This window comes from Haliotis rufescens, unplaced genomic scaffold (assembly GCF_023055435.1).
Source record: "Haliotis rufescens isolate VD_foot unplaced genomic scaffold, xgHalRufe1.0.p SCAF_26, whole genome shotgun sequence".
Lineage (NCBI taxonomy): Eukaryota > Metazoa > Mollusca > Gastropoda > Lepetellida > Haliotidae > Haliotis > Haliotis rufescens.
Window position 1 is genome coordinate 7,159,053 of NW_025963957.1, and position 23,721 is coordinate 7,182,773.

At 40.8% G+C, this 23,721-nt stretch overlaps 1 protein-coding gene across 1 annotated transcript; it reads right to left on the reverse strand.

The window, feature by feature from the left end:
• Window positions 1-10,659: 10,659 nt before the first annotated feature.
• On the reverse strand, window positions 10,660-23,238 carry LOC124137410. Its single transcript, XM_046503695.2, has 3 exons — window positions 23,229-23,238; window positions 15,813-16,142; window positions 10,660-10,904 (listed from the first exon to the last, which is right to left on the reverse strand). The coding sequence occupies exons 1-3, from the start codon at window positions 23,236-23,238 to the stop codon at window positions 10,660-10,662; spliced, it is 585 nt and encodes a 194-aa protein (XP_046359651.2).
• Window positions 23,239-23,721: the final 483 nt, after the last annotated feature.

The window sequence follows — 23,721 nt, forward strand, 5'->3', positions numbered from 1 at the left end:
ATGCTTTAACCACTAGGCTACCCACCGTCCTAATTTATCGATATATCACACCAGGACAATACCACCCGAGGTACGAAGTGGACAAAAACACATGGGGGGGGGGCCGACATAAACTGCGGGGCAAAGACCCATGTTTTTGGGTGGCTAAATATGAAACAAACAGGAAATGTTTATTCGAAGTGATGTACTTGATACGGGTATCATAGTTGTGTTGTGAATTTAAGATCGAAGGGAGCACGGGTGGCCCAATCGTCTAAGGCGCCGCGATTCGCTGTGCAGAGTTGCGTCCGTTAGGCACGCCAGAAACCTATGATTGTAGGTTCGAATCCCGGTTCGCCCCGATTATGTTTCTAGGTTTGTCAGCACCATACCCGTGCTCGTGGGTTTCACCGAGGTGGTAAACGTCTAAGACCTGCATCACTTCGGGCTTTCCTCCCACATGAAGCTGACACGCCGTGATATGACTGGAATACTGTTAAAAGCGGCGTTAAACCCAACTCACTCACTCACTTAAGATCGAAGTGTTTCGGTGACTGTTTCATGTTAGTAACGTTTTGATAACGTTTGTAATTTGTTTGAAATCCAATTCTCAAGTGTATACTTGACAGGTTAGGTTGACAAAGTGAAGGGCCTGACTTAACACATTGAACAGAGACTAGTACATCTCCGAGGCAGTCAAAGGACGCATGTAATCATGCATAAATACATGAACTAGTATATCCACTTTGTAAACTGCCGTACCTGACTCATTGATGTGTAAGGTAAATCCCCTGGCGGCTGTCTCACTGAGTCTATAGCAAGATTTGAAGGTCAAGGTCATCCGAGATTCACTGCTGATGAGCTGACTCTCCCGGAAGTTGACAGAATCTGTCCCTGTCACGGACCACAGCGGCTGCGTCCCCACCCCCGGGCCGTCGTGCACGGTCAGGGTATCCTCGCACTGCCCCAGGGTCGGGCTGTAGAGGGACTGAAGGGGAGAGTATAACATTAACACAGGTCAGCACCAAGTCACATTGGGTGTAAGAATCTACATCGAAACGTCGCTATATGCAATAAACCAGAAGTTGTAATCTATAAAGTTGTACGTTTTCCTACTTACTTGCCAACTTCTAGAATACCAATTAAAGAGATTGGAATGTTTCTCCGAGAGTGACCGAATTGGTGTTAAATGAGTGTACAGACAGGCCCCACAAGCCTTCAAAAGATTTTGAATTAAGTTTAGAAATAAATCCACTTCATGTCCTACTAATTTGGTTAGCTGTGTGGTCCATTTCACGAAAACTGTTTCACAACGCGCCTCAGCCTGATTACTAACATTAGTCGCTAGATGGGTGAAATAATGCCGATGCGACGTTAAAGATGAACTCATTCACTATCAGTACTGTCAGAGTAATGGCGTTTCACCGTACAACAGTACTGTCAGAGTAATGGCGTTTCACTGTACAACAGTACTGTCAGAGTAATGGCGTTTCACCGTACAACAGTACTGTCAGAGTAATGGCGTTTCACCGTACAACAGTACTGTCAGAGTAATGGCGTTTCACTGTACAACAGTACTGTCAGAGTAATGGCGTTTCATCGTACAACATGCCTCACCCTGATCTGCGCCTGGAGGGGAGCGAGTTCGATGTCTACCACTGTCAGCTGGATGAACACCCCCGGGGGAAACTGTACCTTCCACTCGCACTCCAGCCCCTCCCCATAGTACAGAGGGTAGGAGGGGGACCTCAGCTCTGTGGACGACGTGACAGTCGCGTGACATTCGTGGAAGCGGTGGACACCTGTCACGTAGGAATTATATGAAACAGGAATGCATGGATCTATTTCTTTAGTAAGAAAGTGTTACCCGACAATATAACATCTGTTATCACTTGGAGTATTTGCGGTCATACTGTTTTCCCACACGGGAAATAGCCTATGTTCTGATGCTGTGTGGGATAAACATTCAGTAGCCGCGGTTCACGAGTATAAAGTGGAAGAAACAAACATTTCAAGGAAGGGAAAGTGGAACAGTTTCTGACGACGGGGAGGATAGACAGTTCCAGGGAAGTGTCGGGGGTGAAGACGGTTCTAGGATAATGGGTGACCCCAAGTACCTCAGCTGGTGATCTCACCTTCAATGCACATGCGCTGTGTGTAGGCCGCGGCCACGCCCTCCCCTCTGAGGAACCACTGTTTGGTGTGGCGGCTGTAGCGGTTCCCCAGGAGGTGTTGGCACTGTCCGGTCTCTGCCTCGTACGTGAAGCCCGCGCACCTGTCCGTCACCACCATGTCGCACGTGTCCGCCCAAGTGGCTTGTGCGCACTTATCCACACTGTCGTTGCTGCAAGCCGCGAAGCAGTCTTCCCACGTTGCCGCGAACATCTGAGTCGTCGTGGTCTCCAACAGAGGAGGACGGAGTTGGTATCTTCTCATCGTCTGCCACCCCAAGGTCACGCTCGTCGGAGAAGCACAGCGCAAGTCAAAGTTGGCTGAAAGGGAGAAAAATCTGAACTACTACTACTACTACTACTACTACTACTACTACTACTACTACTACTACTACTACTACGCTTTCAGTACCGACATAACAATCACGTGGTAGTAAGGTCTGCCACATACGTCTCATGGGACATCCAAGTAGCTCCATCTTGACGCAGGCATCGCCACGTGGGAAGGTCAGTCGTATCTGACGGGCGAGCACCTGCCTCCCTAAGGTCAGTGTCTGGGGCGTGGCAGGGTGAAGGTCGGGATCAACACGGAACTCCTGGACAGCGAACAGCACCACGTCAAAACACTTGGCGGACCTTTGTCCAATGTAGCAGACAGACATAGTTATGTTGTATTTAAGAATCTCCCGAAATAAAAACTCACCCTTCCCGGGACCATGTAAGGCTTCCATGTAAACAAAAGAGTTACAAATAAGTAGTTTTACATATTCGGATATATACTAATATTTAACAATTCGTATATGAGGGAAATTTCCTTTTTAACACATGTAACCAGTTTTAATATGACAGCATCATCTTTGGAAGAGAAAGGATAACTTGACAGATGGCGCTCTGGTATAAACCTGTTTCTTAGATCTCAATAATAAGGACATACAAAAGTAAAATGAATTTTATTTTCCATAGCTGAATGACATAATGGGCAGAACCTCTTCGATGTTTCAGTGGACATTTGTTTATCATGATATCTGACAATCCGAATTGAATAAATGGACGTCGAAGGGTTCTTGATGTTAATGCATATAAGTATTTGTCTGGTTGAAAAAGACTTTTAATAGTTCTATAAAGTCATAACTGTTTTGAGAGTCATTTTTGGTGAAATATATTTACAGATTGTTCACGAAATTGTTTCAAATAGAGTTTAACACCACCAACTGTTTGGTTTTAACCATACAAAGCCAAGAGGTTTCTCATATGTGATGTTCATGTTACTTTGACCATGTCATCTAAATGTACAAGCATATTATAAGCAAGTTTGGGGATTTGTCGTTCATGTATTCCAAAAAATATTAACCCAGTATTTGAAGCTTCTAACTTGGGAGTTGATATATCACACCATGACACAAGCTACTCACTGTAGCGCTGCCTCCATCTTCTGTCCCCAGCAACGTGAAGCTGCCATTGCCCGTGCGGTAGCCCACGTTGAATGACGTCACAAAGCGGACGTTGCTGCCCTCTGTCCATCCCTGCACCGCCACAGCGTCCACCACAGACGGAGTTAGGAGGTCTACCTACGCGACAACACAGTCCTGTTCAGTAATCATGTTATGTGGAAGTAACGTTAGTGGATGTTGTTAATATATGTGACGTAATTGTCTGTGCCAACAAATGATTGAACTACAGGTAACAAAATATCATCAACTGTCGTGGCCGATTTGAACTCCAGTGGACAGCCTCAAGATGTTTTCAGAATGGTTTGTAAGGGATCACACAGCTGGCAGTACCTACATAAGAGCACAAGGGTGAGGTTCCAGGCTCATTTCGACGTGATTTGATCCTAGGCAATGGTGGATCCAGCATTTTTAAAAGGAAGAGGTCCGATCAAAATCCTCTCTTGGTCAATTTTACTGCCTACATCATGCTACATTTGTTTTTCAAAAGAGGAGAGAGGACCCTCTGGACCCTCTGGACCCGCCTATGCTTAGGATGGATACCTATGTGGAAACAGAGTTTCCGACAGATTCCAACACTACTCTTGATTCAAGAACGGAGACATGCCTGTTTCAAGACATTGGACAGTGATAAACATCTGCAAATTCGTGGGTGCACGAGCAAAAACGCTAGGGCCTGTCACTTATAGCGGATGCCACTTACTATATTGACTATTGCTGTTGTAAACCTGGCGCTGTGGGTTAAATATAACCTTTTGATTATTCTCTGATCTTGCTTGATCATTTACTGATACCACAGTTCTTTGTTGTGGGTTAACCTCTGCGTTTTAAGTTAGAAATTACCTCGCAACATGTACGAATATCACAGATGTACACAGTATTACGTCTAGATGTGTCCCCGGTAGTGTAGTGGACTGTGCTTACATCGCCAATCAGTGTGATACTGTTTCCCGTAATTATATATGTGCGTGCATATTGATGATGTTCTTGAAATGAAAGATGACTTAACTAACATGTTGTGTTTTTATTGAGAACTAAAAAGATGAAAACGCGACAGTTATCTATCGTTGCTTGTCCAAGCTAAGGTGTTTTTGGTTAAGGAATATGTTTGATCACACTTACGCAAATATTCAGATTGATAAACAAAACACACATGTGATAACAGGATAACATTATTATCCCGAAACTGAAGACGATGGCGCGTGATGATCCTGACAGTATAGACTAGTGAAGGCACTGTTCGATCTAAGTCGACATGTGCCCTTCGAGTTAAGGAGGTGCGATTGCAGTCGTGAGGTTACCTCTATATATGGCTCTGTGTCATCCGGGCTGCTGCACCATCCCTTTTCACGATGGAGGCGCGCATGCGTAGACAGACTGTCACGACTGTCGGATGAGGAGAAAATCTGGAAGTCTTGTATGTACCCTGATGTGACCCCCATTGTACGACCACACCCCGTGTCTGAAGTAGAAACAAGCCTGTATATACCTGATGTGACCCCCATTGTACGACCACACCCCGTGTCTGAAGTAGAAACAAGCCTGTATATACCTGACCCCCATTGTACGACCACATCTCGTGTCTGAAGTAGAAACAAGCCTGTATATACCTGATGTGACCCCCATTGTACGACCACACCCCGTGTCTGAAGTAGAAACAAGCCTGTAAATACCTGATGTGACCCCCATTGTACGACCACACCCCGTGTCTGAAGTAGAAACAAGCCTGTATATACCTGATGTGACCACCATTGTACGACCACACCCTGTGTCTGAAGTAGAAACAAGACTGTATATACCTGATGTGACCCCCATTGTACGACCACACTCCGTGTCTGAAGTAGAAACAAGCCTGTAAATACCTGATGTGACCCCCATTGTACGACCACACCCCGTGTCTGAAGTAGAAACAAGCCTGTATATACCTGATGTGACCACCATTGTACGACCACACCCTGTGTCTGAAGTAGAAACAAGACTGTATATACCTGATGTGACCCCCATTGTACGACCACACTCCGTGTCTGAAGTAGAAACAAGCCTGTAAATACCTGATGTGACCACCATTGTACGACCACTACCCGTGTCTGAAGTAGAAACAAGCCTGTATATACCTGATGTGACCCTCAATGTGAGACCACACCCCGTGTCTGAAGTAGAAACAAGCCTGTATATACCTGATTTGACCCCCATTGTACGACCACACCCCGTGTCTGAAGTAGAAACAAGCCTGTATTACCTGATGTGACCACCATTGTACGACCACACCCTGTGTCTAAGTAGAAACAAGCCTGTATATACCTGATGTGACCCCCATTGTTCGACCACACTCTGTGTCTGAGTAGAAACAAGCCTGTATATACCTGATGTGACCCCCAGTTGTACGACCACACCCCGTGTCTGAAGTAGAAACAAGCATGTATATACCTGATGTGACCCCCATTGTACGACCACACCCTGTGTCTGAAGTAGAAACAAGCCTGTATATACCTGATGTAACGAGATACAGCCATACACTGTAGTGGTTTTTAGAATTTAACACAGACGAGACTTCAAAACATGATTACAAATGTATCTAAATCCTAAACGGAATACACATTTAGCTCTACACACATGAAATAAGCTGTCGCATGACAGCCCAAACACCTCCTAAACACAACATTCCCTTAAGGTAAACATGTTCAGAAATTAACACGTTAAAACATGTTTCGAATTTAAACTTGTTTAAAGTTAAAATATTTTTAGAGTTTAAAAATGTTTACAATTTGAACATGTTTCAATAAAGTTCATATTATTAGGCAAAAAGTTAAAATCAAATATAGATACGATGTGCAAATCTGCTTCACAGGCACTTGCATAACACATATACCACCAGGAGTTACAACGACTTGACACCTGTGGGACCTCAGTCTCCGTGGCACAGATGGTAGCGTGAAGGACAACACATCAAGAGGTTCCAGGTTCGAATCCCACCCAGAATATGTGTTCATAAATGTGTTGTTACTTATGACTAATAATGTATCTCTCATACAGCAAGCTGACGATGAAAGTATATCTCATTACTACCATAGACTCTTAACGTTTTAAGTTAGCACCACAAATTAATAAAACAGCGGTGAACACGCCCCCTCCTCCACACACACAAACACACACACACACACACTTCTGTGTCCCCATTTAACGCAAATCAAAATATATACAGCACCCTTTTTAAATTACCTACAGTGAATGTCAAGAGGTGTATATGTTACAGTGAATGCCTATAATCAGTCAATATGTATATTGACAGAACACTTCAGTCAATATGTATATTGACAGAACACTTCAGTCAATATGTATATTGACTGATTCACTCAGGCAATGTACGTATTGACTGAAAAATGAGACTGGATTTTAGACAGATTGACTGAAATAAATTACACAGTCACTCCTTAATATGATCTCAACATTTTAATTCGGATCTACTTTGATCTTACGAAGATTAATTAAAAATTAATTAAAAATGTTTTCACAATGAATTGTTTGGTTGTTCGGACATGGATAATCCAGTCCTCTTTTACGTCACTTATCTTGATTCGTTTACACTTCTGATTTGAGAAGTAGAAGAGATTTGTACAGTTCTACAACCTCGCGGGTGATATTAGCATATTCAAACTTCTACTCGGAGTTGATCTTCTCACAAACAAACAAACAAACATATCCTGCAGCCAAATGAGTCTGAGGGAAAGTGTGAGATAAGAAGGACGTGGACAACCTGGCAATACTGGCACAAGCAGGGAGTGTAACGGTTTATCTGTTCAGTGAGCCTCCTACCTTCAACGTAGATTTCTATTTCCGTCACGTGCAGGCTGTTCAGTGTTCCTTGGTTCACATCCGGGTCCCAGTGCACGAAGTCCTGCACTGTGACGTAACGAGCTCTGATTGGATGATCACATTCGAATGCAAAGACAGAAGTTTTGTGTGTGCTGTGGGGTCCACCGCAAACATGGGCACCAAAGGTAAAGAAATCCCACTGTCGTCTGCTGAGCCACGTGACCGCATCCCAGAAGGCGTATGGTGTTGCCACTATGTGAGAGCACCAAAGAGTCTTAGTCAAAGTTGTTCCCAAGCAAACTGGAAAAATACTTTTTTCAAAAATCCCTAACTATCAAAAGGCACCAGTTCACCACTAGACCTATGTATGTGCCAAGTTTGGTTAAGATATCTGTCATGTGTTTTGAGTTCCTCTCTGGAAACGAAACGTAGCGGAAGGAGGGACAACGGACAGCACCCACTCCTACATGCCCCTTCCACTTCGTGGCTGGGGGTAATAAACAGACATGAGGCAGGTTCAGGGAAGGGAGGTCACTCTCAGTTTATTGCATAGAACTTGACATTTAGTTATGTATATGAAGTAGAGCACGACAATTACTCAAATAATAGCGTCAGCTTGAGACCGTAGTGCTGGGTCACCACCATGATGAAACACATTCACTCACGAGGGGCAGATAATCCGGAACTCACTGACATTTCAAGAGGGAAAACGAAGGAAAACGTTAGAAATATTAGGAAAGGGGCACGTTGCAAGCCACGAATCGCTTAGATTAAGACCCCGGGGTCTGCAACAGCTCGAAGCGCTTGCGCACTCTTCCAAAATGGAGGCGCAACTACCGCTTGGTCGCCTTGCCCTAGTAACGAACGTAATAGAAGAGGCTCGATGACCAGCCGATGCATAAGACTACTTTGTAGATGTGGAGCAGACTGAGGATGGTGCGATATCAGCTGCCTTTGCTAATTTCCCAGTTGATCCAGTCAAGAATTTCTTGTTCCACTGTCAAACGCAGCCGCCATTTTGGTTTGAGAACGAAGCGACCTCAGCCAGCGATTGTTGCGCTTGCAAGCGGCTGAAAATAAGCGCACCGTTGTTAGGCGAATCCCTGTGCATCGCTTGCAAGCGATTGGTACTTTGCAACGCACCCCAGATTAACCCCACTGAAGGCGTTCAGATAACGTCATGTTATCAATTTTCGACGTCATATTGAATTTTCTCACCAATAAAGCACCGCGACGTCATATGGGTTTAATTGACAAATCAGCAATGATAATCGCTTCAATGCAAATGTGAACATATCGGTAAGTTATCACAATCACTCTACCCAGAAGGGTAGTATAAGGTGTTATCTTTGCTGGTGTGCAGGAACTGAAAATAGCAAACAAAGAGAAAACAGTTTATCAGCCAAAACTTGCTCCCACTGGAGATATAGCTTGGGTGAAATTGCATGACAATGCATTGTGACATCATTGGTTACCATGACGTCACAATCAAATGACATCACTAATGGCTCTGCTACTGAAGCTGTAAGCAGGACATTTTACGCTTAAGACACTGCTTATTACTGTCTACAAGCTAAAAAAGTTGGAAGAATGATGTTGGATGATAGATAGAATCTCACCCTCTGGTCTTTTGATACCAAATATATCAACACTCGTTGATATTTGATATAAAAAGCCACTCCGTGAGATTATCTATATATTCTCACCGTTTGTAAGGTATACAATGACTTTGTAAACGATGACGTCACGCATGACGTCGACTTGTATCCAAGGTTCCACCAGAGGTCTCCGGCTAATGAAGGCTGCGTTAGCTGGAACAGTAACATGTGTACGTGTCGTTCTACTGTCGTCAGTAGCAAGCAAATAGTGTGTACAGTATACATCAAGCGCGTTTAATTGCAATGACAGTACAAATATTTCAGCAACATTACTGTTCCACATGTTTTGCTATAGTTACTTGTTAAACCGTCAACGACAGCTCTCCTGTCAGATCCCTCCGCCTCGGCGCAGGAATACAGCGGATAGCCAAGTGACGTCATTTTGTGCACGCGGGCAGATAACTCGGCTGAAACAAGTAAAAACAGACAATGTAGGCAATGTAACAAAGGTTTGAGATCGACACGACAGACACAGTGCAACTTCAAACGTCGCAGAGCACAACGTCAACGACAGACAGGAAGAGGAGAAGGTGTTACGTACGACAGACAGGAACAGGGCAAAGTTGAAGGCCTTCCGCTTCATACTGAACACAGACAGGCCCCCCGGGGGCGTCTTCCAGCGCCCGACAATAGCGCGCCTCAAGCAAGGAGCGGGCCACGTCTCCACCGACAGCGTTCCACTCCTTCGTCCTCGTCCATTCGTTGCAATACCCGCCGTCAGATAATGTTTCATGACGTCCCCGGTAGGAGGCGCCCTTGTCCTGTCTATCCCAGCATTCTCTCCGGGCTAATAAATGCAGAAACACGGATTAAACGAGAAGAATATCACAAATGCTTGTATTTTAGTAATACTCCACAAACGATGTTTTACGTGTTATGTCGACCGCACCTGCACGGAATGTACAACACAATGTAAGATGCTTACCATACGGCACATAGTGGCACAGCCCGAGGTTAAGGTCCTGGGTACCCGGTAGAAAGGTGAACGTGTGGGACTTGAGAATCATACCCTTCAGGGATGGGCAGGCTATAAACGAAGTTCTCTGGGGGTGAAAAGCATATTTTAGTCAGATAATAATTTCCTTGTTGAGAAAAAGTGCCTGGGGCATGCTGTACGTTACATGATAAAAAACATTCTGGTCAAGGTTGCTGTATTTTTTTTCCCCAGAACATATTGTACATCTGGATGACATGCGCACGCACTTATATACACTTCCCTCACTTCCCTATTCTTGTAGGTACACAGTTATGATGTCACACAGCCTATTGTGACGCAGAAAATATGACGCCACAGTCCGCTTAAATAAGGTGGTTACAATGTCCGACCTGGGCCCCGCTCCACAAAACGATCGTAGCGTTAAGACGATCGTAATTCCCATACTTTAACATAGATTTAGTCAGTCTTAGAGTTAAGATCGCTTTGTAGAACGGGGCGATATTGCCTCATCATACCACGACCGCCTGCATCGTTCTTCAAGTTGATTTCCATTCGTGTGGCTGGTCCAGGTTTCTTGACTTAACAAGCTACCGTGACATGGCTGGAATATTGCTGACTGCGGCGTTACAGAACATGCACTCACACACAGATCATCAACCATATATAAGCAGGCATAGCAGATCTAGACATTGGTGTTCGTAACGCGGGCACACCTGGAGTAACAGGAACGCCGACGATGTTGGAAGGTGGAAGGCGTTGTTCGGGTCTTCGTCGTCCCTGCAGCATAGACCCAGACTGAAGGACAACGTATCTGCTGAAAAGTCGACAAGGATGGCGGCGTCTCTGTCTGTTGTCGTCACAGCGTAGTTTGCAAGTGTCATGGCGTCGTAGCGGAAATCTGTGGAGGGCGAAGGCTGGGCTGAGAGTTTTGCTTAGAGTGCCCAGGAAAGTGCTTGGTATGAGAAACATGAAGTAGTTGCCATAGGCACTGATAAGAGACTAGCTTCCGTGTTTCACTTCGGACAATACATTGTAGCTGTTTCACATCGGACAATACATTGTACCTGTTTCACATCGGACATTACATTGTACCTGTTTCACATCGGACATTACATTAAAGATGTTTCACATGGGACAATACATTATACCTGTTTCACATCGGACTTTACATTGTACCTGTTTCACATCGGACAATACATTGTAGCTGTTTCACATCGGACATTACATTGTACCTGGTATATCGGACCATACATTGTAGCTGTTTCACATCGGACATTACATTGTACCTGTTTCACATCGGACATTACATTGTACCTGTTTCACATCGGACATTACATTGTACCTGGTATATAGGACAATACATTGTACCTGTTTCACATCGGACATTACATTGTACCTGTTTCACATCGGACATTATATTATAGCTGTTTCACATGGGACAATACATTGTAGCTGTTTCACATCGGACATTACATTGTACCTGTTTCACATGGGACAATACATTCTACCTGTTTCACATCGGACATTACATTGTACCTGTTTCACATTGGACATTACATTGCAACTGTTTCACATCGGACAATACATTGTACCTGGTATATCGGACTATAAGTTATAGCTGTTTCACATCGGACATTACATTGTACCTGTTTCACATGGGACAATACATTGTACCTGTTTCACATCGGACATTACATTGCACCTGTTTCACATCGGACATTACATTGCACCTGTTTCACATCGGACAATACATTGTACCTGGTATTTCGGACTATAAGTTGTAGCTGTTTCACATCGGACATTACATTGTACCTGGTATATCGGACCATACATTGTACCTGTTTAACATCGGACATTACATTGCACCTGTTTCACATCGGACATAACATTATAGCTGTTTTACATCGGACATTACATTGTACCTGTTTCACATCGGACAATACATTGTACCTGGTATATCGGACTATACATTGTACCTGTTTCACATCGGACATTACATTGTACCTGGTATATCAGACCATACATTGTACCTGTTTAACATCGGACATTACATTGTACCTGTTTCACATCGGACAATACATTATAGATGTTTCACATCGGACATTACATTGCACCTGTTTCACATCTGACAATACATTATAGCTGTTTCACATCGGACAATACATTATAGCTTTTTCACATCGGACATTATATTGTACCTGTTTCACATCGGATATTACATTGTAACTGGTATATCGGACCATACATTGTACCTGTTTCACATCGGACCATACATTGTACCTGTTTCACATCGGACATTACATTGCACCTGTTTCACATCGGAAATACATTACAGCTGTTTCACATCGGACAATACATTGTACCTGTTTCACATCGGAAAATACATTGTACCTGTTTCACATCGGACATTACATTGCACCTGTTTCACATCGGACAAAACATTGTGCCTGGTATATCGGACTATACATTGTAGCTGTTTCACATCGGACATTACATTGTACCTGTTTCACATCGAACATTACATTGCACCTGTTTCACATCGGACATTACATTGTACCTGTTTCACATCGGACATTACATTGTACCTGTTTCACATCGGACAATACATTATAGCTGTTTCACATCGGACAATACATTGTACCTGTTTCACATCGGAAATTACATTGTACCTGTTTCACATCGGACATTACATTGTACCTGTTTCATATCGGACTATACATTGTACCTGTTTCACATCGGAAAATACATTGTACCTGGCATATCGGACCATACATTGTAGCTTGTTCACATCGGACATTACATTGTAGCTGTTTCACATCGGACGATACATTGCACCTGTTTCACATCGGACATTACATTGTACCTGGTATATCGGACATTACATTGTACCTGTTTCACATCGGACAATACATTGTACCTGTTTCACATCGGACATTACATTGTACCTGTTTCATATCGGACTATACATTGTACCTGTTTCACATCGGACAATACATTGTACCTGGTATATCGGATCATACATTGTAGCTGTTTCATATCGGACATTACATTGTACCTGTTTCATATCGGACATTACATTGTACCTGTTTCACATCGGACATTACATTGTACCTGGTATATCGGACAATACATTGTACCTGGTATATCGGACCATACATTGTAGCTGTTTCACATCGGACTATACATTGTACCTGGTATATCGGACTATACATTGTACCTGTTTAACATCGGACATTACATTGTACCTGTTTCACATCGGACAATACATTATAGCTGTTTCACATCGGACATTACATTGCACCTGTTTCACATCGGACAATACATTTTAGCTGTTTCACATCGGACAATACATTATAGCTGTTTCACATCGGACATTACATTGTACCTGTTTCACATCGGATATTACATTGTAACTGGTATATCGGACAATACATTGTACCTGTTTCACATCGGACCATACATTGTACCTGTTTCACATCGGACATTACATTGCACCTGTTTCACATCGGACAATACATTGTACCTGTTTCACATCGGACAATACATTGTACCTGTTTCACATCGGACAATACATTGTACCTGTTTCACATCGGACATTACGTTGAACCTGTTTCACATCGGACAAAACATTGTGCCAGGTATATCGGACTATACATTGTAGCTGTTTCACATCGGACATTACATTGTACCTGTTTCACATCGGACAATACATTATAGCTGTTTCACATCGGACAATACATTATAGCTGTTTCACATCGGACATTACATTGTACCTGTTTCACATCGGATATTACATTGTAACTGGTATATCGGACAATACATTGTACCTGTTTCACATCGGACCATACATTGTACCTGTTTCACATCGGACATTACATTGCACCTGTTTCACATCGGACAATACATTACAGCTGTTTCACATCGGACAATACATTGTACCTGTTTCACATCGGACAATACATTGTACCTGTTTCACATCGGACATTACGTTGCACCTGTTTCACATCGGACAAAACATTGTGCCAGGTATATCGGACATTACATTGTAGCTGTTTCACATCGGACATTACATTGTACCTGTTTCACATCGGACAATACATTATAGCTGTTTCACATCGGACAATATATTGTACCTGTTTCACATCGGACATTACATCGTACCTGTTTCATATCGGACTATACATTGTACCTGTTTCACATCGGAAAATACATTGTACCTGGCATATCGGACCATACATTGTAGCTGTTTCACATCGGACATTACATTGTAGCTGTTTCACATCGGACTATACATTGCACCTGTTTCACATCGGATATTACATTGTACCTGGTATATCGGAAATTACATTGTAGCTGTTTCACATCGGACAATACATTGTACTTGTTTCACATCGGACATTACATTGTACCTGTTTCACATCGGACATTACATTGTAGCTGTTTCACATCGGACATTACATTGAAGCTGTTTCACATCGGACAATACATTGTAGCTGTTTCACATCGGACATTACATTGTACCTAGTATATCGGACCATACATTGTAGCTGTTTCACATCGGACATTACATTGTACCTGTTTCACATCGGACATTACATTGTACCTGTTTCACATCGGACAATACATTGCACCTGTTTCACATCGGACAATACATTGTACCTGGTATATCGGACCATACATTGTAGCTGTTTCACATCGGACATTACATTGCAACTGTTTCACATCGGACATTACATTGCACCTGTTTCACATCGGACAATAAATTGTACCTGTTTCACATCGGACATTATATTGTACCTGTTTCACATCGGACATTACATGGTACCCGTTTCACATCGGACTATACATTGTACCTGTTTCACATCGGACAAAACATTGTACCTGGTATATCGGACTATACATTGTACCTGTTTCACTTCGGACTATACATTGTACCTGGTATATCGGACTATACATTGTACCTGGTATATCGGAATATACATTGTACCTGGTATATCGGTCAGACAGTTCACGTAGTTATTAATGTATCTTATGGGAGTCACAGAAATCATAGCCCAGTTTGTCGTTTGTAATGATATCGAAATTCACATGGGCATACACACCCGCATATATGATTACGGCCATACGGAAATATTCACAAGTCTCACACATTGTTTGATCAAATCTGAACTGTTGCGTATTAATACTTGATATTATTTTGATAATCGTTGTTAGCATGCTAAAATACTGATATGTTGCAGTGATAGAGATTGTTGTACGTTTGTTGGTCAGTGACAGCAAATAATTGAGTGATGTTTAATGATGTCGAAATGTCAGTTGAATTTAGAATTACCTCCTCTGTTGTTTATCAACAAAACAGGTTTGATCGTTCGGGAAGTTTCAGGATGAGGCTGAGTTTAGCAGACTGAGAGGGGGAGAGTAGGGTTCTATGTCGGCCTGACTTGTCGAATCCCTGTTCGCGCTCATTATGTTTCTAGGTTTGTCAGCACCATACCCGTGCTCCTGGGTTTCACCAAATTGGTAAACGTCTGAGACCTGCATCACTGCGGGCTTTCCTCCCACATTAAGCCGACACGCCGTGATGTGACGGGAATACTGCTAAAAGCGGCGTTAAACCCAACTCACTCACTCACATACTCGTTTTAGCACAAAACAGAAGAAGGCATGAACACCTAAAATACCTAAAAAACCTCTTTATTCAACTGGATAATCAGCCTTTGCCTCTCTGTGCTGGACATTAACTGTTGTATCAAAATATGCCAAATGTGTGTTTATATGATTGTGAGCAGCGGACAGGTTGACTTACCTGTAGGACAATCCCCCGGGACGACCTTCACCAGGCAGTAGGACCCCCGGGGCCAGGTGGGACGGGAAACGTTGCCTGCCTCAACAATCTTCCCCCCACCCCCCTCATCCTCCATTCTCACACACAGGTTCAGCTGAATGGTCCGGTAATGGTAGGGTCCCAGCAGGGGCAGGTTGTTGGTCCACGTTTGTCTACCGTCGCTGCTGTTGTTGCCAACGTAGGTGAGGTTGATGAAGGTGGTCGTCCATCCATGGTTCTCACTCTCAGGGCATCCCGTCGAGGTGGACAGCAGACCGTATAACCCTACGGGCCAATCGCTCTCCCGCCTTTCTGAAAATAGCACGTGTGAACGTCAGAACTTGTATCACTGTTTCGGGAAACGTGCTGCAGATTTCAACAAGATGACAGTAATAATAATAACAACAACAATAAAGATAGAAATACTGAGCATCCGTCGTCTCACAGTCCTATCTGAAATACACTGAAGCACAACTTTCTTTCCCAGTATGCACCGACAGCCTTATATCAATGTATTTGGTATACACACACAGCCTTATATCAATGTATTTGATTGCATCGACAGCCTTATATCAATGTATTTGTTATACACCGACAGCCTTATATCAATGTATTTGTTGGAACGACAGCCTTATATCAATGTATTTGTTATACACCGACAGCCTTATATCAATGTATTTGTTGGAACGACAGCCTTATATCAATGTATTTGTTATACACCGACAGCCTTATATCAATGTATTTGATTGCATCGACAGCCTTATATCAATGTATTTGTTATACACCGACAGCCTTATATATCAATGTATTTGTTATACACCGACAGCCTTATATCAATGTATTTGGTATACACCGACAGCCTTATATCAATGTATTTGTTATACACCGACAGCCTTATATCAATGTATTTGGTATACACCGACAGCCTTTATATAAAATGTATTTGTTATACACCGACAGCCTTATATCAATGTATTTGGTATACACCGACAGCCTTATATATCAATGTATTTGGTATACACCGACAGCCTTATATCAATGTATTTGTTATACACCGACAACCTTATATCAATGTATTTGGTATACACCGACAGCCTTATATATCAATGTATTTGTTATACACCGACAGCCTTATATCAATGTATTTGGTATACACCGACAGCCTTATATATCAATGTATTTGGTATACACCGACAGCCTTAAATCAATGTATTTGTTATACACCGACAGCCTTATATCAATGTATTTGGTATACACCGACAGCCTTATATATCAATGTATTTGTTATACACCGACAGCCTTATATCAATGTATTTGTTATACACCGACAGCCTTATATCAATGTATTTGGTATACCCCGACAGCCTTATATCAATGTATTTGGTATACACCGACAGCCTTATATATCAATGTATTTGGTATACACCGACAGCCTTATATCAATGTATTTGTTATACACCGACAGCCTTATATCAATGTATTTGGTATACACCGACAGCCTTATATATCAATGTATTTGTTATACACCGACAGCCTTATATCAATGTATTTGTTATACACCGACAGCCTTATATCAATGTATTTGGTATACCCCGACAGCCTTATATCAATGTATTTGGTATACACCGACAGCCTTATATATCAATGTATTTGGTATACACCGACAGCCTTATATCAATGTATTTGTTATACACCGACAGCCTTATATCAATGTATTTGGTATACACCGACAGCCTTTATATAAAATGTATTTGTTATACACCGACAGCCTTATATATCAATGTATTTGTTATACACCGACAGCCTTATATCAATGTATTTGTTATGCACCGACAGCCTTATATCAATGTATTTGTTATACACCGACAGCCTCATATCAATGTATTTGGTATACACCGACAGCCTTATATCAATGTATTTGTTATACCCCGACAGCCTTATATCAATATATTTGGTATACACCGACAGCCTTATATCAATGTATTTGGTATACACCGACAGCCTTATATCAATGTATTTGTTATACACCGACAGCCTTATATCAATGTATTTGGTATACACCGACAGCCTTATATCAATGTATTTGGTATACACCGACAGCCTTATATCAATGTATTTGGTATACACCGACAGCCTCATATCAATGTATTTGGTATACACCGACAGCCTTATATCAATGTATTTGGTATACACCGACAGCCTTTATATATAAAATGTATTTGTTATACACCGACAGCCTTATATCAATGTATTTGGTATACACCGACAGCCTTATATATCAATGTATTTGTTATACACCGACAGCCTTATATCAATGTATTTGGTATACACCGACAGCCTTATATATCAATGTATTTGTTATACACCGACAGCCTTATATCAATGTATTTGTTGGAACGACAGCCTTATATCAATGTATTTGTTATACACCGACAGCCTTATATCAATGTATTTGTTGGAACGACAGCCTTATATCAATGTATTTGTTATACACCGACAGCCTTATATCAATGTATTTGTTATACACCGACAGCCTTATATCAATGTATTTGGTATACACCGACAGCCTTATATCAATGTATTTGGTATACACCGACAGCCTTATATATCAATATATTTGGTATACACCGACAGCCTTATATCAATGTATTTGTTGGAACGACAGCCTTATATCAATGTATTTGTTATACACCGACAGCCTTATATCAATGTATTTGGTAAACACCGACAGCCTTATATATCAATGTATTTGTTATACACCGACAGCCTTATATCAATGTATTTGTTATACACCGACAGCCTTATATCAATGTATTTGGTATACACCGACAGCCTTATATATCAATGTATTTGTTATACACCGACAGCCTTATATCAATGTATTTGTTATACACCGACAGCCTTATATCAATGTATTTGGTATACACCGACAGCCTTATATATCAATGTATTTGTTATACACCGACAGCCTTATATCAATGTATTTGGTATACACCGACAGCCTTATATCAATGTATTTGTTATACACCGACAGCCTTATATCAATGTATTTGTTATACACCGACAGCCTTATATCAATGTATTTGGTATACACCGACAGCCTTTTATATCAATGTATTTGTTATACACCGACAGCCTTATATCAATGTATTTGTTATACACCGACAGCCTTATATCAATGTATTTGTTATACACCGACAGCCTTATATCAATGTATTTGGTATACACACACAGCCTTATATCAATGTATTTGATTGCATCGACAGCCTTATATCAATGTATTTGGTATACACCGACAGCCTTATATATCAATGTATTTGTTATACACCGACAGCCTTATATCGATGTATTTGGTATACACCGACAGCCTTATATCAATGTATTTGTTGGAACGACAGCCTTATATCAATGTATTTGTTATACACCGACAGCCTTATATCAATGTATTTGTTATACACCGACAGCCTTATATCAATGTATTTGGTATACACACACAGCCTTATATCAATGTATTTGATTGCATCGACAGCCTTATATCAATGTATTTGGTATACACCGACAGCCTTATATATCAATGTATTTGTTATACACCGACAGCCTTATATCAATGTATTTGTTATACACCGACAGCCTTATATCAATGTATTTGTTGGAACGACAGCCTTATATCAATGTATTTGTTATACACCGACAGCCTTATATCAATGTATTTGTTATACACCGACAGCCTTATATCAATGTATTTGTTGGAACGACAGCCTTATATCAATGTATTTGTTATACACCGACAGCCTTATATCAATGTATTTGATTGCATCGACAGCCTTATATCAATGTATTTGTTATACACCGACAGCCTTATATATCAATGTATTTGTTATACACCGACAGCCTTATATCAATGTATTTGGTATACACCGACAGCCTTATATCAATGTATTTGTTATACACCGACAGCCTTTATATAAAATGTATTTGTTATACACCGACAGCCTTATATCAATGTATTTGGTATACACCGCCAGCCTTATATATCAATGTATTTGGTATACACCGACAGCCTTATATCAATGTATTTGTTATACACCGACAACCTTATATCAATGTATTTGGTATACACCGACAGCCTTATATATCAATGTATTTGTTATACACCGACAGCCTTATATCAATGTATTTGGTATACACCGACAGCCTTATATATCAATGTATTTGGTATACACCGACAGCCTTAAATCAATGTATTTGTTATACACCGACAGCCTTATATCAATGTATTTGGTATACACCGACAGCCTTATATATCAATGTATTTGTTATACACCGACAGCCTTATATCAATGTATTTGTTATACACCGACAGCCTTATATCAATGTATTTGGTATACCCCGACAGCCTTATATCAATGTATTTGGTATACACCGACAGCCTTATATATCAATGTATTTGGTATACACCGACAGCCTTATATCAATGTATTTGTTATACACCGACAGCCTTATATCAATGTATTTGGTATACACCGACAGCCTTATATATCAATGTATTTGTTATACACCGACAGCCTTATATCAATGTATTTGTTATACACCGACAGCCTTATATCAATGTATTTGGTATACCCCGACAGCCTTATATCAATGTATTTGGTATACACCGACAGCCTTATATATCAATGTATTTGGTATACACCGACAGCCTTATATCAATGTATTTGTTATACACCGACAGCCTTATATCAATGTATTTGGTATACACCGACAGCCTTTATATAAAATGTATTTGTTATACACCGACAGCCTTATATATCAATGTATTTGTTATACACCGACAGCCTTATATCAATGTATTTGTTATGCACCGACAGCCTTATATCAATGTATTTGTTATACACCGACAGCCTCATATCAATGTATTTGGTATACACCGACAGCCTTATATCAATGTATTTGTTATACCCCGACAGCCTTATATCAATATATTTGGTATACACCGACAGCCTTATATCAATGTATTTGGTATACACCGACAGCCTTATATCAATGTATTTGTTATACACCGACAGCCTTATATCAATGTATTTGGTATACACCGACAGCCTTATATCAATGTATTTGGTATACACCGACAGCCTTATATCAATGTATTTGGTATACACCGACAGCCTCATATCAATGTATTTGGTATACACCGACAGCCTTATATCAATGTATTTGGTATACACCGACAGCCTTTATATATAAAATGTATTTGTTATACACCGACAGCCTTATATCAATGTATTTGGTATACACCGACAGCCTTATATATCAATGTATTTGTTATACACCGACAGCCTTATATCAATGTATTTGGTATACACCGACAGCCTTATATATCAATGTATTTGGTATACACCGACAGCCTTATATCAATGTATTTGTTGGAACGACAGCCTTATATCAATGTATTTGTTATACACCGACAGCCTTATATCAATGTATTTGTTGGAACGACAGCCTTATATCAATGTATTTGTTATACACCGACAGCCTTATATCAATGTATTTGTTATACACCGACAGCCTTATATCAATGTATTTGGTATACACCGACAGCCTTATATCAATGTATTTGGTATACACCGACAGCCTTATATATCAATATATTTGGTATACACCGACAGCCTTATATCAATGTATTTGTTGGAACGACAGCCTTATATCAATGTATTTGTTATACACCGACAGCCTTATATCAATGTATTTGGTAAACACCGACAGCCTTATATATCAATGTATTTGTTATACACCGACAGCCTTATATCAATGTATTTGTTATACACCGACAGCCTTATATCAATGTATTTGGTATACACCGACAGCCTTATATATCAATGTATTTGTTATACACCGACAGCCTTATATCAATGTATTTGTTATACACCGACAGCCTTATATCAATGTATTTGGTATACACCGACAGCCTTATATATCAATGTATTTGTTATACACCGACAGCCTTATATCAATGTATTTGGTATACACCGACAGCCTTATATCAATGTATTTGTTATACACCGACAGCCTTATATCAATGTATTTGTTATACACCGACAGCCTTATATCAATGTATTTGGTATACACCGACAGCCTTTTATATCAATGTATTTGTTATACACCGACAGCCTTATATCAATGTATTTGTTATACACCGACAGCCTTATATCAATGTATTTGTTATACACCGACAGCCTTATATCAATGTATTTGGTATACACACACAGCCTTATATCAATGTATTTGATTGCATCGACAGCCTTATATCAATGTATTTGGTATACACCGACAGCCTTATATATCAATGTATTTGTTATACACCGACAGCCTTATATCAATGTATTTGGTATACACCGACAGCCTTATATCAATGTATTTGTTGGAACGACAGCCTTATATCAATGTATTTGTTATACACCGACAGCCTTATATCAATGTATTTGTTATACACCGACAGCCTTATATCAATGTATTTGTTATACACCGACAGCCTTATATCAATGTATTTGTTATACACCGACAGCCTTATATCAATGTATTTGGTATACACCGACAGCCTTATATCAATGTATTTGTTATACACCGACAGCCTTATATCAATGTATTTGTTATACACCGACAGCCTTATATCAATGTATTTGGTATACACCGACAGCCTTTTATATCAATGTATTTGGTATACACCGACAGCCTTATATCAATGTATTTGTTATACACCGACAGCCTTATATCAATGTATTTGTTATACACCGACAGCCTTATATCAATGTATTTGGTATACACACACAGCCTTATATCAATGTATTTGATTGCATCGACAGCCTTATATCAATGTATTTGTTATACACCGACAGCCTTATATCAATGTATTTGGTATACACCGACAGCCTTATATCAATGTATTTGTTATACACCGACAGCCTTATATCAATGTATTTGGTATACACCGACAGCCTTATATCAATGTATTTGTTATACACCGACAGCCTTATATCAATGTATTTGTTATACACCGACAGCCTTATATCAATGTATTTGGTATACACCGACAACCTTATATCAATGTATTTCGTATCATGGCTAAAACAATTGTGAAGTTTGTTTTACAGCAATTCAAAAGTGTCCGAGAGAAAATATTACAAGTTACATAAGTATATGCGATGTACATGAAAAAATATGTGCTGGTGTCGTTTTTCGAGAAAAAAGGTTCTGTTCCAAATAATGCTGATGGTGTTGGACAGCGCGATATAAGCCAGGCTACGCGTCCATATAAGCCACGCAATGCTGCGATATAAGCCTATAAACACAAAGATAAGCCACATGGCAATGTAATCCATGTAACGCATTGATGTAACTCACCCAATTCCATGGATAATGGTTTGCATCGATATTAGCTCGGCAACGAATCCTGGAAAGGGCATTCGTTCATGTACTACAGATTTGTTGATGTAAAGTGAGTTAGTTAAAAGTTAACGTCACATCGTGTGGATGTAAATGTCATCTTATTGGACTATGCGCGCACTTCGCCTTTCCTGTTGAAGTCATTGAGGTGGGAGATTTGTTTGTTTGTTGTTTAACGCCGCACTCAGCAATATTCCAGCTATATGACGGCGGTCTGTAACAAATCGAGTCTCGACCAGACAATCCGGTGATTGATATCGATCCACGCAATTGGGAAGCGATGACCTGCATCAACCAAAACAAGCATAGTCACCTTTTACGACAAGCATGGGTTCCTACACACCTATTCTACCCCGGATGTTTACGATCGAGAGAGAGGTCAGATAGATCAGATAGGTCAGATAGGTCAGAGAAGCACGTGTATTTACCAATGGAACAGAAAGTGCCCGTA

Excerpts from the sequence above, each read along its gene's own strand:
- LOC124137410 (XM_046503695.2), bottom strand. Across the intron at positions 10,905-15,812 it reads CCCGGGGGATTGTCCTACAG|ATTTCCGCTACGACGCCATG; the intron begins GTAAGTCAACCT and ends CGCCCTCCACAG.